Source organism: Athene cunicularia (genome assembly GCF_003259725.1).
Source record: "Athene cunicularia isolate RWA chromosome 10 unlocalized genomic scaffold, athCun1 chr10_part1, whole genome shotgun sequence".
NCBI lineage: Eukaryota > Metazoa > Chordata > Aves > Strigiformes > Strigidae > Athene > Athene cunicularia.
In genome coordinates, this window is record NW_020799112.1 from 18,306,538 (window position 1) to 18,323,303 (window position 16,766).

General features: G+C 43.6%; 1 protein-coding gene across 1 annotated transcript; it reads right to left on the reverse strand.

Annotated features, from left to right (window-relative positions):
- Window positions 1-5,381: 5,381 nt before the first annotated feature.
- Window positions 5,382-16,187, reverse strand: WHAMM (WAS protein homolog associated with actin, golgi membranes and microtubules). The gene is made up of 9 exons (XM_026855619.1): window positions 16,019-16,187; window positions 14,559-14,709; window positions 13,893-14,062; window positions 13,035-13,200; window positions 11,895-12,082; window positions 10,455-10,541; window positions 10,275-10,370; window positions 9,417-9,876; window positions 5,382-6,669 (listed from the first exon to the last, which is right to left on the reverse strand). Exons 1-9 carry the CDS (start codon window positions 16,160-16,162, stop codon window positions 6,383-6,385), a joined length of 1,749 nt encoding a protein of 582 aa, XP_026711420.1. The 5' UTR covers window positions 16,163-16,187; the 3' UTR covers window positions 5,382-6,382.
- Between the last annotated feature and the right edge of the window lie 579 nt (window positions 16,188-16,766).

Consider the following 16,766-nt stretch of genomic DNA (forward strand, 5'->3'; position numbering starts at 1 on the left):
GGCACTCACCAGCGAGGGATGCCAGGAGGGCCCAGGCGTGTCTCTCACACACAGGCTGTCTCCCCGGCGGGCAGCCCTTTTCCCTGCAGCAGATGCTTCCCGGAGCGTTTACATGTGAGAGGTTCTCCTTTTGGCACAGCAGACACGGCGCACTTCCGCTTCACCACGCTGTGTGCCTGCACCCTCACACGCACTTTTCAGGATTTTTATTTCAAAATAGCGGGCCTGACAGCTCAGGAGGGAGGGAACAGAGCAGAGCTCTCCGTGGAGGCTGGGGGAAGCGTAGGCGCTTGATCCTGTTTCGCCATCACCTCTGCTTCACAGGAAAAGACCGTGGGAAGGGCAGTGACTCACTTGCTGATGATGAATAGTGATTCGAGCACATCTCCAGGAGTGGGACAGATTCATTTCGTCACCCCCAGTGTCTGCACTGCCCACTGCCACAGTGCTGAGACGCACAGATACCACGCTGCTGGCGTCGGAGCTGGCTGCCTTTCATCCCCTTCTGGGTGAGAAGATGGAAACCGGGGGTGGCGCAGAGGCTGCTGCTGGGTCTCACAGAAATCCCTTTTGGTTATGCAAAGACACCCATGGGATGGTGTTTAGACTATCGCCTTGGGATAGAAGGGGGCTGCAGATTTCTTTATGACACTAAGTAATTAACAAACTCTGTCAAGCGGGGGCAAACCCGGACTCCCAGGAGGACATTTGAGTTTCTTTCCCAATCTGCAGCCTGGCCAGCATTTCCCCAGCCTGCTCACCCTTTGGGTACGTAGCAGGGTAGCACTGTATGTTGCTGTGGGTCAGGGGATGCATGTGCTCCCTTTCCATTGGGAGACCCTTGGTCAGGACTGGCCCCAAGCCGCAGCCGCAGCCGCACAACCCCACTTACCAGCTGCCCGGGAGGCTGTTGCTCACCTCTGTCCTCAGTGCTTTGCTGGGGCTCTGGGGTGATCTAGTGGAAAAATGAGCAACTCTGGTTTTACAAAATATATATTCTGAGCAGTTTGTGTCTCATTCTTACTGCTAGAGCAATGGCATGCTAAAGATGGCTTGTTTTACAAAGCATTTTCACAAGTAGCTGAGCTGTTAATGTCACTGCTACCTGAGCAGATTTAATTGTGCTGCTTCTTGCTTTCAGCTTAGCATGACATGCTGAGAATGAAAATCGCATACCTTTTCACAAGGAAAAAAAAAAAAAAAAAAAAAAAAAAAAAAAAGTCATGTTCTGGAGCAGTTCTAGTGTGTGTGTCCCCCAGGGATTCATTCACATATTGTGCTGAGCTGCATTTGCTGCCAAGGTTTGCTGTGGCATTTATTAAAAGATGCCTTCAATACCATTCACCTTTTATCATTGCCACGGGTTTAACTGAAACAATGCAGCTCTCTTCCTACCAATATCCCGTTACTATGGCATGGAGTGCACAGATGTGCTCTTGGATGCAAACAGGAAGTTTTGGAATTAAAACCACGCTTTTCAAGTGAGGGCACGCGTAGCCTTAAGTCTCATTTTCTCCTAGGGGTGCACACTCTACCAACCTCTTCTTTGTAAAGGAGGCCTGAAAAAAGGAGCATCTCCCAGCTTTCTGTTAGTCCTAACTATTGCCTTTATGCTGTTTCTCTTTGTCCCTCTTGCTCCTGGTGTACATGTGCATCTTTTTATTTTAAGGACTAAAAGAAGGGAGTGGAAGTGACTGAAGGATGCTGGCCTTCAGACCTTCCTGGGCAGGTTCAATAATCCCAGTAGTCCCACAGGGTTTCTGTGGCCTCTCGGGCACAAGGGCCAGCAGGAGGCCCGTGATGGCTGCACAGCGGTGGCACTGCTGGGATCCCACCCTGGCCCGCGTGGGCTGGCAGGGCGACAGGCAGCACTCCCACCTCACCTGGGGCAAGAGGCACCCCTGGGCTGGCTCCTCTGGGAGGGGGCCTGTGAAGACCAGGTTAAACTTTGAATTTTGGTAGAAACAGAAATTTAGTGGGGTCTTTGTCTTCAGAGAAAGGCAAATGCCTGCAACGTTCAGGTGTGCTGTGGCTAGCACGGGCAAGGAGGCTGCTCATGCAGCACACCAGCCTCTTCCAGCCGCGCGGCTTAGAAAACAGCCAGGGAGGAGCATGTGGTTTGAATGGAGATAGGCTTTGGGGTTTTCAGCACAATTTGATATTAGGTGAAGTACTTTTATAGGATGTTTATAGCTGTCTGTATGCAGAAATGCCTGCAGTTCCCCTGCACCGGTGGTGAGGACCAGACATCTCCCAGCTCCAGGCACATTCCCTGTCCCTTGTGCAAACAGCAGTAACGCCACGACCTGCTGGTGGGGTGAGTTGTTGCCAGCTGCTGAGAAGCCCATAGGGTAGGACAGGCTATCTTTGTGCAAGCACATTATATAAATCAACATCAATTTCCAAACAGTATTACATTAATTCAGAGAGGCTCTTTGTGCATGAGTGAAGTGACATGCTTGCTCAAGATCAGGCTGGATCACTTCAGGGGGTTCACACTCAGACTCGATTGGCTTGGTTCAATATCGTTTTGCAGGAAAAAAAAAAAAGTCAGTATCTAGCCTGTGAGTCAGCCCTGTGTGCTGAACTGGTGGGTTAGTTATGGAGGAGTTTCATAAATCCCAGAAAGCGGCACGTCGGCAGAAATGCTGACAAATCCATGGCTGCACTGGCATTCCCAGCAACGGCCACCGTGCTCCGCACACCGGGTAATGCAGCTCCTCTCTTGCTGTGATCAAAGCGCTGGGATTTCAAAGTGAAATTCTTTTAGTCAGACCAAATAGTCTTTGAATACATTAACTTTAAACCTCCCTAAAACTACTGGTAGCTGCTGTCTGGACTACCCACAGCATAGAGAGATCACAAGCCACAGCGATACTGATTTATAGAAATTGATCCTCTTTACCTCGTTACTGGGCTTTCCAGAAAATCTGTGCATTATTAACTCTTTAAAGGCAGACAACTGTATTTTTTCAGTTTAAACAAACCGATTTCTGCAGCTGCAGCGTCAGGGCAGACTATTCCCACTGAGGAATAGTCTAGCCCAGGGTTAATACGTTATAGCTACTAACCCAGGGTGAGATACTTTAAGAAGGGTATTAAATGTCAAAAAGCTGTCACAGCAGTTTTGCGGGTTAATATTAATCTGGTCTAGTAGAGCTCGTCATCAGAGAGTCATCCCACCACTCCAGTTTCTCCCGTTTTGTCCATCAGCCCTTGCACGTTGCTGAGCATGTGTGGCACCAGCAGCTGCACCGAACCTGCTGGGGCGTGCGAGGTGGGAAGGCACCTGCTAAAGCCCCAGCTCAGATCCAGATTAAGGCCTTGTTCCCATTAACACTCGAAGGTGGCTTCTCTTGAGTGCCACATCAACCTGGGGTAAATCAGTCTCGGGGCACCGGGGCCATTTCCTACCCACTATTCCCTCCGCAGCCCACTGTCGGTGGCACAGGACAGGTCACAGTCACAGAGAGCCAGAAGAAAAATTTGAGGGTGATTCATTAAGGTTCCTTTCAGTCTCCTTACATTTGAGCATCCCTCAGAAAATGAGCTGTGACTTTCTCTGCAGAGCAAACCGAGCCTCAAGGCATTACAACAGCCAACTTGCAAGGACTGGCTGGCCACAGGCTGCAAACCTCCCTGCCGCAGCGCCAGCGGTACCAGCAGCACCTCGGGGTGTATCTGTCTAACCTGCTTTTAAAGACTTCCAGTGACAGAAACTCCCAGGCAATCTGTCCCTGCGCTGCTCTGCTCTCACTGTTTGTTAGGAAGGTTTTCCTACCATTACCCTGAATCATTCTGGCTATAATTTAAGGCCCTTATCTCCCTGTGAACACGCAGAATAAATTACTCCCCTCCTCTTTGCGGCAGCTTCTTAGGTATTTGAAAACTGCTCTCTCACCTTTTCTTTAGGCTCGTGCCAGTGCTTTTGGTGGTTTCCCTGGTCATGTTTCTGATGTCCAGGAGCATTGGTGGCTTGTCTCCTGCTGCACCCACGGGCAGGGATGGGACCTGCTGCCAGCTCCCAGTGCTGCGGCCGTGCAAAGGCTGCTCTGTGCCCTGGGAGCTCTGTTCCCGTCAGGGCACATCTCGGCTGAGTAGCATCCTTTAAATTTTGGTAGTGAACCAGACGGTGAGGATATTTGATCATGGTGAAATCTTCCACACCGATCAGAAAATTGTTGCAGTACATTTTCCACAGAGCAGGCCTGTTGGCCATAAGGCAAATGAAGTGGGCTTCAGAAAACAGGTGCGTTCACACGGTTTCTGAGCGGGCTTTTAAGGATGTTTTTCAGTCTGGGATGTAGAGAGCTCTGTTGAACACCTGAGAGCAGTCCCCAGCTGAGCTTTGGGCATGGTTGCGAAAGAAAACCATTTTGTAGGAGAAATCGTTGCCCAGTGTCGCCGCTACTGAGATGGCCTCTCCTGAGCAAAACTGCTGCTGTTAAACACATAAACGCTGTAAGGTTTGTGGGAGAAATTGCAACTCACTTATTCTCTGCATAAACTGCTGCATTTAACTACCTAGCACTGTAGCTGAGAATTCAACCATAGCAATAAAACAGCAAAGGGCTCTGCCTTGGGCGCTGAGCTGCCATTTGGCAGGAGGGACCAGCTGTGGGAAGGCAGCCGAGCCTCTGAGCCCTTTTGCTCAGCTTTAAATAACCTCAGCACTAAAGGGCACAGCCTGCGAGGGCAGCGCTCAGCCCCAGCCCCCTCTGCCCTCCCCACTACTGGCTGAGCGCCTCCTCTGCCCAGGGTATCTTTGGGGAAGGACCAGCCTAGGGGAAGCATTTGGGATGTTGGAGTCTGAGCATGGAATAAACTCGTCCCTGTGCCCCCCGGCTCAGCGTGGCCCTTGCACCCAGGCTGAGCTCAGGGGCAGGAGGGTGGGGGGACACAGAGTGGCACCCGGCTGCCCGCTCCCCTCTGCAGACATCCCATCACCAGTGCTGAGCAACAACCGACCTGTGCTGCTGCTGCTGCTTTTGTCTCCATTTGGTTTGATGGCAGTGGTGGAAAAAAAAAAAAAAGTTTTGTTTTTTTTCTGACTTCCAAATAGCAGTAGGTGCTGAAACAGTAAAAAATGAACCCCCAGCTGCTGCTTCTGCTTCTTACATGAAAACTGTTGCATACATATTTACTGTGCTGATTAAACAGATCTACTACTCTACAGTAAAAGAGGGAATTAAAGCATCGTATTTGCAATTCTGTTACCAAATTACAATTCATAAATATTTGAGAAAATAAGGGTGTTTACATATACCATTACTGAGAGAGCACAGTTGCTATATGGTTGCCACTTGCTATCAAAAAACAGAGTACCATGGTGTAAGTAACTCTTACTTCACAGCAGTATCCTAAAATAACAGCACACTGAATCCACTTCTGTCAGGATATACTTTTATTAAGGGTCAGTATAAACTCCAAAAGAAACTTTAAATCATTTTTGTCATCATCTACCCAAAATAGAAACAGTCTCTAAATTGAAGGTAGCTGAATTTTAAATAGTCAGGTTCCAGGCACAATGTAAGTATCTGCCATTTATATAAGGCTATCAGGTAATTTAAATTCATGAGTAGCTATAAACATGTATTGATGTTCTCAGGGGAGAAATGCAGCTCTGTATTACAGGGCTAGTTCCCAGAAAATATTATATACAGTATTTTGGCTCTTTCTTTCATGCCAACACTTCATTGTAAATGTAGATGTATGAAAAACATTGAGCAAAGATCTCTATATTTGATCTTCCAGATAAAAAGTAAAGCTTTCAGTAGTTACTACAGTAGTGTTTAGTTCTAACTTAAGCCTAATTTTCCCAAACAGCATTATCGAACCCATTTATAAGTGCACACTTTATAACATAATGATAAACGGGAGTGCCCACAGTTATGAGAGTATTAGACAAGCAAAATGTTAAAGAATTTTCTGGACAATGGAGGTAGGAATGAGAGGTTCCACATCATGCTAAGTTTTCTGGTCTGCCTCTACTACCACAGATTTGGTTCTACTTTTATCTGATAAAACAGATTTTCAGTTTTTCACTCATTAAACTTTGTTGCGACAGCATTACCTACTGTGTAATAACAACCTAAATAATGTTTCAATCCAGCATTTTAGCTGTCTTCAGATGTGGTGAAAACTCTACATTGTTGAGCCAGAAATACCTGTTAATGCAAGCATAATTTGGAGTATGATTTCTCACGCAAAAATAAGAATCTGCAGCTCCTACAGAAAGTCAACAGGATTCTTCTACTTTACAAGACATTTTGGACTATGAGAACACACACAACCGCACTGCTGTTCCATTTTGGAAGGGACAGTCTTCTACGACATGCAAAATGACACACACACTCTGTTCCAGTCTGTTACTCTGAATTGGTTAGCTATCCCATTCTCCATTATTCTGATCATTGTTCTCCTCTTCTTCAGAATCAGCAGACACTTTCTTAATTCTCTGGATGACTGCCTTAATGCTTCTCTCCAGCTCATTAGTGGATCCTTTACTGACATCTTTCTCAGTATCTCGATTCACTTTTCTTAGTTTAACTCCTTGCCTTATGGCAGCGAGGATGTTGTCTTTTACAGAGGCATATGGATTTGGCTGCTCCACTTTGCGAAGATGAACTTCATTCCGTTTTAGAGAAGCCAAAACTTCATCCATGGAACCTGCAACAGATAAATCTACTGTTACCAGAAGAAAGAATGAGACAACCACACTCAGAGGTATAAAACCCTACCCAAAGTGTTCAGGGTTCTTCCTTTCATCTTTGCTAGGATCAGGAAAAAGAATGGTCTATTCTGGCACAGACTCAAGATTCTGCAATAGCAGGCTCTGGAACTGCTTTCAGAAAGCAGTTAAGAGCTTTTATATCTTGAACTGAGACTCCGATGCCTCTTCAGCATTATACAAGGTTGTGCTCTAAGGAAGAAATTATACACAAAGGAGGACGCTTCTTTTTCATTACAACTTTATGGGCTTTCAAAAAAATTTCACTGAACCAAAAAATCTCTTGTATTCTGTATCAGAAACAATCTACCATTCCTCCTAGCTTGCTCAGATGCCTGCTGAGACTGTCAATTGCATTTTTGCTCAGCCAAGAGAAAAATGAAAGGATTTGAGTAGAAGGGCTTGAAACTGCACCACTGAAGTCAGTGGGAGTCAGATCAGGCCCTAAGCAGGCAGGCTGGCAGCTCTTTTCTGTATGGACTTAAAAAATAATTCCCATTTTACAACATGATTTAAATCTCAGGCGTATGGTTCCTGAACTTCAGACCATAAAGGACACCATACTGAGAGAGCTTCCACTAGTTCTCTCGATACACGCTGTAATTTGCGTTTTACTCCTTCTGTTGAATTCTTTGTTGCTAGTTTCAGACTGTCAGACAGGGAGGCAGTTTCCCTGGACAGCAGTCGACTCCTACAGCCACAGGTCCAGACCATCTGTGCCTCACAGCTAGCAGTATTTTTGCCATGCACAGTGCACATAAGGTTATGTGATTAACATCAAACACTTGAAAATGTAACGTTCTGCTAAATCCTGTGGTACCTTCAGAGACTGAGATGCCAAAAAAAGGATCAAGCAAAGATCCACCAAGTTGTCTTACAAAGCTTTCAAGTAAGAAAGTCTTAAGTCTATTAATCAAATGGGCTTCCTGGTAAAAGACTAGTCAGACTAACAAATTACAGAAGTTCCCCTTGAAAAGTATGTTAATGCATTACTGTATTTTCAACAGCAGACTATGAACCTCTCCTGCCTTTTCAAGTACAACGACACGAGTAGAAACCAACATGTTTATGAAGCTGTTTCAGTAAGTTCCTGAGGCAGTAGTTTATCAATTACTATTACAGCAATTAACCTGCTGGTCTTCTTCATGAAACAGGTGTAAAGAACCAAACGGATCTCCCCAATAAACTAAAAAGGATTTTTCTTATCCAAAAATAATGAAAGGACATCAATGGTAGGCTGTGAATGGTTGTAAATATTAGTTACTAGAAAGGCTGTTCCAGTAGCCATCCGACTGCTCTGGTTTACAACTCCTGTTGCCAATCAACACTTCTTAAGTGTATCTGTGGTAGTTATCCCACAGACCTCCCAGACTGAAGTCCTCGCACTGATCCACTGGATGCTCAGTAGTTTGTCACTGTAACTCGACTGTCTCAGCCCTTCAGCTGCTTGTGCTTCCCCACACCTTGGAAGACCTGAAAATGCTGAACTTTCCTTGGTATTTCTGCCTGTGGTTTGCCTCTTAACTGAGGATGCGAAGGCTGCTTAGATGTATTGTGAATAATCTGGAAAGGAACAGGAATGTACCACATTTTAAAGACATGCTTCATTCTAGCATAAGCTCCACTGTGAAAATGACAATAAAAAATTTCTGCCTTCCAACTTAGATCAATCTCCCTGACATAGTCAAAATATCTGCTTGCTTTAGCGATAAAAATAAGCCTGTTAGCAGGATGTAACCAGTGCAGCCTTGGGAGGCTGCTGAGCTCTATTCTCATTCAAACTACTGTTTCAATTGCCTTCAATTACACCTGCATGATCTTGGTAACAAAGGAGAGGTGTAACAGAGCAGTATTTTTGCCCTAGGAATGTTAGTATGCCAAAGCTATCTATCTGCCTTTCAAATCCTTGTTGAATTCTGCATGAATTCTCTTAAGAAACGTTTATTTAGAAAGCAAGCAAATTGTAAGTGGACACAGGCTGTGCGTATCTTAGAAATGCAAGCAGCCCAACTGCTAGCTCTGTACTACATGAATCATGAACACTAAAGTGTAGCCTTAGCACAACCACAAATTTACCCACAGTGGTCTTCTGACTGGACAGGTGGTTAATCCTCAATCAAAACACCACATTTGGTTCAAAAGTTGTGAAACTGTGGCAAGAACAAACCTGGTAATAAAAGCTGCTTCTCACCAAACAAAATGAATAAACCCTCTCCTGGAATTTCTCCTGACACCTTCCTGCCAATTACAACAGTGGGATTTTCAGTGTCAGGAGAAACGCAGGTCTTGAATTAAGATCTCCACAGAACTAGTAGTGCTTTGATTAAGCATGGCTCAAACTAACTTGTAAGATTGTACTTAATAAACATAGGATTCCAGCAAAGATTCTAGTCAAATGTCCTAAAAGACTGACCTTTGACAGCACTTCCCCAAAAACGCTGAGTCACACACTCTGAGCATCAGGACCCGGCAAAGTGTATCAAACAGGATACACACATCACTGCTACTCATTTATTACCCTGAGTTATGGTCAGTGTTACTGTATGTGGTTTCTTAGACTAAAGTTTCCAAGAACTTCATTCTCTTGAGCAAGACTGCACCCTATTCCTGTCCAGAACCAGAGGGAGGGAGAACAGAAAATAGAGGAAACAAAAAAAACCCCACCAGTCGATGTGAGTCTTCTTACCTATGTAATTATTTATAGACTTCCTGGATGAGTCATCCTGTTTGTGCAGTGCAGGGCTTTCTGTGGGGCTATCGGAGCTAAGTGGAAGTGGCTTATCCTCTGTTGCTGATGGTGTCTTTAACTGGAGAGGTAAGGGGGGAGGTGGGGGTAAAGGAGGAGGGGGCGGAGGAGGTGGTGGTGAGGATGGAGAGACCATCAACCCTTCACTGGGCTTTAGCTGCTCCGTGTCACCATCACTAACAACAATCTGGACAGGAATATCTGCTGGAGTATTCTGATGTGAAGCTTTTGATTCTTTGGCTTCTACTAGCAGTATGCTCTTCGGCTGCTCTGGAGCTGCCCTGGTTTTTGACGAAGGTGGAGGGGACAGTACTGCAGCCTGATGAGTGATGCTTTGTGGCAACTTGGGACTGAGAGGCTGGGGACGAGACGTTTTCAGAACAACATGAGCTGGACACTTCTGAAAAACAAATCATAAGTCAGGAGGTTGCATCTCCATTGGAGTGGCCAAAACACCAACCCTAAAGAGACAAAAAGCCACAGAGTACAGACCTGTCCCACTCACCCATTCAAGAAGAAAATTCAACCATGAGCAGTAAATGACTATTAAGGTATTTCTTTCAAAGCCACTTCCTCACTTGTATTCTTTGCAACAGGTTCTGCACCTGGAAACTATACCCTTAGTGGATTTAATCCTCTTGACTTGGATTTAATCCTCTTGACTCATTACACACAATCCTGTTTTAGGCTATTCAACTGGTTGTCTCTGATTTGAACTGTACTCACACATGAGCTACAGCTACCTTATGACATTGTGTTTTGACACTATTTAGGACCACTGTAGTTCACAGTACTTGCCTCCCTGAATGTTTTCAGCCTCTCCAGTGTTTTCTGACGTTCCTGGCTTATCCAAGCTTTTTTCTTTTTCTCCTCCTCTTTTTGCTTGTCTCTCTTCTGCATTAAAACACAAGTGAGCGAGCCTCAGTGTGTGAAAACAAGCAGCTGCCAGATTCTCCAAGGCTGCTGTTCAGTACTCACTATCTGTATGCTGTGATGCTGCTGGAAGTGTTTTTTACTCTCTTCTGCCTGTTGCAGTCTCTGCCGATGGCGTGCTTCACACTGATCCTGGTAGGACAGCAAAATTTATGCAACCACTGGTTAGTTCACATTTACTGTGCACCATCTGGGCCATTATTAACTCCTGTGCACAAGCCACTAAACAGTGACCAAGACTGAGTGCTTGGCTGTGCCAAGGATGGCTAAACTCAGCTAGTGGCAGATGTAAGACCCTGAAGGTGAAGTCTGTGGGACTCCTTCATGGCTAAAAAGCCAATGGGATGTTTTGTTCTCCTAATTAGTGATAGAGTTATTCATGCTACAGATAAAATATACCCAGATCTGAACTGATCAAAAAAAAAAGAAAAAAAAAAATGGCAAAACCAAGCTCTGAAGAAATTTCACCCAGGTACCAGCTGGAGGGAAGGGCTGCAAAGACATAAGGAAGAAGGCAAAAGGGAAGCCAGCAGGGCATTACAAAATACTTTCCCCCTGTCCCTTATTTGCCACAGCTTGCAAGTACCTGAGCCAGGGAAGCACAGGTATGGAAAGCACAATGAATGCCTAACAGGGGCACCTTCTGGTGGTGACAAATGCTGCAGAAAGGCTGCAGGCTTCAGTATTTTCTCTGGGAGTCGCTATTTGTCACTGTACAGAGGGGGATTATCCACATGGCTGGCTAAGCATTTGCAAATCATCTGGCATTTGGCTTTAGTGTTATATAACCCATAGACAGCAATTAAGTGAATGAAAACAGAGGAAGCAGTTGCAAGCAAGAGACAATGGTGGCTCACAAAACGTTTCCAATGTCATTCCCATTTTGTCCAGGCCAGTGAGGGGTAAAAGGCCAGACAGACTGAAGCTTAAACTCTGCTCTCTGCCCCAGCAGGACTGTGCAGGTGTAAGGTAAGCTCAGCTCACCGGGAAGGTTCATGAGTCAACCCTGATCTCACTTGTGTCTTCCTAGTGTTCTGCTCTGAATGGGAAACAAAGGAAAAAAACTGCCCTTTGCACAGAACTCAGAGGCTAGAGAGAGAATTGCAGCAGTTAAATTTTCCCCTCCCACCCATTCAAAGGCAAAGTATCCTCCTGTACTGCAGCTGCTTTGTAAAAGGCTGCCTGGGCAAAGCTTCAGCTAGCCACAACAGGGCTCTGGTAAGGTTTAGCTGACAGGGGAACACCTCCTGGGTCACCTGTGCAAGTTTGTGTTTTCTTAATAGGCTAGAGAGGCACTTGCACTACACAGTGGAGTGTAAAGCCGGCTTAAAATCACATTATCTCTCTTTCTGTTAGGAGATCTCGGCACCGAGTCACATATCATCTTGTGTGCTCCCCCCAAAGCTTCCCTAGTTGTTTCCTGTCCATCCCTCCTGAGTCAAGACATCAGCTAAAGAAAATGCACATCTCCAGGACTGCATTTACTTTTTTGTTCCTGAGGTAGGCTCTCCTCGCACAGACAGTCCCACGCTTTGTCTCCAACTGCTTAGTCTTCTGCCTCAGCACCGTCATTTCTGACAAGTTAGCGTAATGTTGTTCCATTGTCTGTTCAATGACCTTGAGCTCCTCAGGATTTTCACATGTATCATAGTAAACAACTTCATCCTGTTTCTCTAAAAAGGCATTTGGCATTTTTTTAAAAAACCAAAAATTGCCACAGTTATTTAAACATTTAAAGACATTTTAAAAGCCACTGAAGGCAGTTAGTTATTAGAAAGTGTAATGCTCCAGAGCTGAGCTTGGTCCTTCAAAGTCTTACGCAAATGCATCATGTTAGTCACAGGGGTGCTTTGGAGGATCGAATTTATGCTGTTAGCATTTGTTTTTATTTAGCTTCCTCTTTCAAATGTCTCTCTGTGCTTTAACTCCTACCTTCACCAACTGGAGTTTTCCTGGAAAATTGAGGACTGTTCTGATCGACACTGGGTGATGATTTTTATTTACTATTTACCAGGTTTTAATTATGCAACAAGCAGGAGCAATGTTTACTTCACAGTGTACACAGTAATAGAGAATTCATAAGCACAAATAAGCATAAACAAGACTGGTGCCTAATTCAGTCATAAATATGTTAGGAAAAGACACTTAAACTGGAAGACAGCAGTACTCAAGTACCATTTAGCTATAATCACCTCTTTTTGTCATTACAGGATGTATTTTATAATTTCTCCACGTTAAATTACAACAGATTTGTGGTGAATTTCAGGATCCATTTCAGCAGGTCGCAATATCTGCAGTTTCTATGCACAGAGCTCGTAACTATGAGAGCAGTTTTTTCAGTATAGTTATTCCATATGCTAAACCAGTGCATGCACATATCACAGCTGCTGTCAAGATGAGCTACAAATGTGGCGCTTTTTTTTAAGCTTGTGTTATCAAATTAGTGTCTAATTAGTCATAAGACAAAATATCAGATGGTGCCACAGCATCAATGTTTTCCAGTGTTGCTTTCTGCTATTGAGACCTGGGCAGTGATAATCACCCTTTTTTTTTTTTTTGGAAAACAGAGCAGGCTCTACCACCCCTGTGTTTTGGATATGTGCTTAAGTGTTTGTTTATTCTTACCTTTAATCTGTCTCCTTAAAGTGTCCAGCTGTACAACAAGCAGCATCTCTTCATGTTTCAATATTTCAAGCTGTACATTATATAATTCCAGCTGCGTTTCATAATACTGTATTTCCAGCTCCTCCACCACAGCTAAGTTTTCTTCTTTTTCACTGAGGTTCTCCATCTGTATAGCCCCAAACAGAAAATAAAAAGCATTAATAACAAAATATGCATACATGAAACATGCATGAATGCACAAATACCTGTACAGAGCCCGGCCTAACCGGCAGATGCTTAGGTGCTTTGATATGGAAACAACAGAACATTAGAAATGACTTGGAGCAAAAGCTCAGGGGAGCAGAGAGCCTTATTATCCTAGAGTGTAATTTTACCTTAAGTTTACCAGGAAAGACTTCATTATAAGCTGCACAAATAATACTGCTCCTGAAAACAATTATATATGCTGCAGTACACTACAAATATCAGGTACTCCTAGCAGCAGTTAGATAGCATCAAATCAAGAAAATCAGAAGACTAAAATTAAACAGTTATTTTTATTTTGCAGTGTCCTCTGAAAAGAATATCTGGTCTTTATTTCCCTAAAACTAACAAATTCAAAGGTTAATATCACAAATGCTAACATGACAATAGAACAGTAAAAGCATGTATCTTAACCTTTGCTAAGTGTCCTCATACATGCAGAAGGAATTTTAAAAAAAACGGAGACATGCATTTTTCCACAACTTAAAACCATTTTGAAAACCTAAAGTGTTTCATAAAAAAGACTGTCTAAGTCTACTCCTATGACCACTTCAGTAGGTTCTGATCAGCTCTGCACAAAACGGTGACAGAAAAGGAGGCTTTGCAAGGTCTTACGTTTTTCTGAATGCCAGCTCTCTTCTGTTTCAGGCACAACTCTCTTGCCCTCAGATGCTGAAGGGTTTCTTTAGCTAACATACATTTCAGGTTTTCTAGTCGTGGCAAAGCTGATGCCCAGGTGGTTTTACCAAATCTTTCCTGATCTTGTTCCATCTGTTTGTGCATTGCTGCAGATTAAAACATTGCAACAAGATATGAGAAATGCAGTGTACTCATAGCCCTTGTGTGTTTCTACTATAGCTGCAGTATGAAAAATGCTGATGCTATTAAACAATTCCTGAAGCTTCTTTAGAAATTACAAGACTAAAAGATTGAATTTATGATTTTATATATGTAAGTAAATACTTCATTGTAACAGTTACACAGCAATCTACTCAGTTAACAGGCTTGCATACCAAGTGTTAAAAGCAGGCATGGTTTTTGTTCAGAGGTTTGCAGCTCTAAGTCTCAGGCCTTGATAATGTTTGTACGCAAGCCAAGTGCAAGTTGTAAACCAAATTGGTTAAAAGATATAAATCTTAAGTGAACAAAATGCTTCTTTCCTAAGGTGGACACCCATCCTAACCTCAGGGTCTGCAGTGAGAGACCAGCAAAGGTGGTAAAAGCTCTCAGTCCCTTAAGTCAAGTATTTATACTACCTTTCGTGTAAATCATTCTGATTACCTGCCAGAGCCTTTGCCGTTTCCTTGAAGTAGTTCACAGTGATATCTTGAATGGAGCACACAGCATTCTCAGCTCGCTTAGTCCATTCTTCAGCATCTTTCTGCAAAGCTGCTACTCTTTTAGGCCCCAAATTATCATACTGCAAAGATTTCTGCAAGGAGACAAAATTCTCAGTTACCAACTGGTTACCACAGTGGTGCAGCCCGCACCACGCTATACTTGGAGACATTTCAAGCAAGGCAGAGCATGGTGGCAAACATGATGTTCACAAAGTGAATCACTATTCACGCCTATGTATTGCCTTGTTCCTCATTCTCTAGGGTAACTCAGTACCTTTATGCCCCAATCGTGACTTCACACTTAACTCTGGATTAATTTATTTCTTAAAATATCTTTAAATTATCATCTTAAAAATCATGTCTAACACAACTGGGTTTAGTTGTTACTAAAAGTAACTCAAAATCACTCTTCTACGTGCAATGTTCTCTTCTATTTTTCCTCACGTGTTGACAGCACATTGCACTGACAGGTTCTCCAGTTTGGCAGTTCTTTCACACAGGAACAGGGATATAGAAGAGAAATGTAAAAGAGTATTTTCAAGTCCACAACGTGTACACGGGTACAAGAGTAATATTCAGTCTTTTAAAAAAAAGAATTAGATTTAAAATGAGCCTAGATATCCCTTAGTGGTTCTTTTTATACAGAAACAAGCTTTCTGTTTCATCCATTCCAATTTCCATTTTAATTCTCAGTGCAGCATCCTGGGTGTTTTATCTTCACAGATTCAGACTTTCAGTATCCAAAAACCTTAGTTTAAGCTTAAAACTGTTTTGATCTTTTCAAGAATATTAACAGCTCACTTTACCAAACTATTTAAGAAAAAAATCAAAACAGTAGATGGCTGTCTTTTCCAGGGACATCATAACTTTCAGTATGCGCTTCCAGTTCAAGATGCACATAAAATTAAATGAACACAGTGACAACTGGCATGTTTTAATCAGTCCTTATAGCAGATTGTAGCAGCAACAAAAAACTGCTTTGTGCGGTAGGGTCTCCTCTGCCTTCTGTTCTACTGAGTTAATCTGGTGCATCAGCATTGCTGGGGGATGTCATTCTCAATGTCACAAACTAATCCCACTAAAGGTTGCACAACAAAGGCTACTTGTATCTCTGTAAATTCAGCCTACCAGTGAGTAAACCCCAGAGAGGTGGAGCCTGGGGATGTTTTCTTTTTAATTACTCAAAACAGAGGGAAGTGGGACACTGGTGAGAAGACAGCTACAGCCAATACCATTCTCTGAGTGGTTCTGCCCTAATCCTGAATTTCTCAGTCACCTTTGGTGGCTTGGCAGGGGAAAAAAAAAGTTGGTACAGACAGAAGTAGCAATGTTAAGTGATTTGAGCTGAAACTGATGTCCTACTATGTAAGGTGGCTTTTCACTCTGTAAAGGCAGACCTACCAGGATTTCCAGTTTGTACAGTGTCGCCAGCTCTCGCATATCTCTGAAGGGCTGCAGTAAATACTGGTAGAATTGTGTTGCCATGGTGACCAAATCCTGATAAGCTTCACCTTCTTCTTCATAAACCTTCATCAAAGCCACCATTGTGTCAGCATTTTTATGCTGCTGAAGAACCTAGTGGGATAAAAGGTAAATCAGACTTAGCTGCTTTGCATGCGTGTGTGCTGACTGCTGACTAGCTTTGGTGGGAAGGACCTGCTGTCGTTCCGTGAACAGCCAAGACTTCCCATTGCACAGGAGGTGTACACCAGGCATTCAGCAGCCACCTCTAGCTGGAAATATCTTTAACACCACACTGCTAAAGGCACTAATTCTTGCATATTGCACTGGGAAACTGCAAGGAGTATCACGCCTTGAGCTTTCACCACAGAAACTCTTAATAGCTGTGTGCAGATGACTTGGTTGCTGCTTTTTATAAACACAGATAGAAAACTGGGGAAGTCTGTATGCTGGAAGGACAAGGAAGGTATTCTTAAACTAGCTCTTGCCCTGCTTCCACAATTACTAAATGCCTGCTAATATGAGTTTCTGGATCCAGAATTTCTGACTTGGGGCACAGAAAAATCAGACTGCCACTTTTAAAAATAAGAATTTAGAAATAGATTTATATTCCTGATCTACGCTGCAGTTAAATTCCTTTAACATTTGTATAATTTAAAATAGCTTCTTCTAATCTCAGTTCTAGTGA

Excerpts from the sequence above, each read along its gene's own strand:
- WHAMM (XM_026855619.1), bottom strand. The coding sequence starts at position 16,162 with ATGGTGGCTTTGATGAAGGTTTATGAAGAAGAAGGTGAAGCTTATCAG. Across the intron at positions 13,201-13,892 it reads GAGCTGGCATTCAGAAAAAC|ATGGAGAACCTCAGTGAAAA; the intron begins GTAAGACCTTGC and ends GGGGCTATACAG. Across the intron at positions 12,083-13,034 it reads TTTAAGGAGACAGATTAAAG|AGAAACAGGATGAAGTTGTT; the intron begins GTAAGAATAAAC and ends ATGCCTTTTTAG.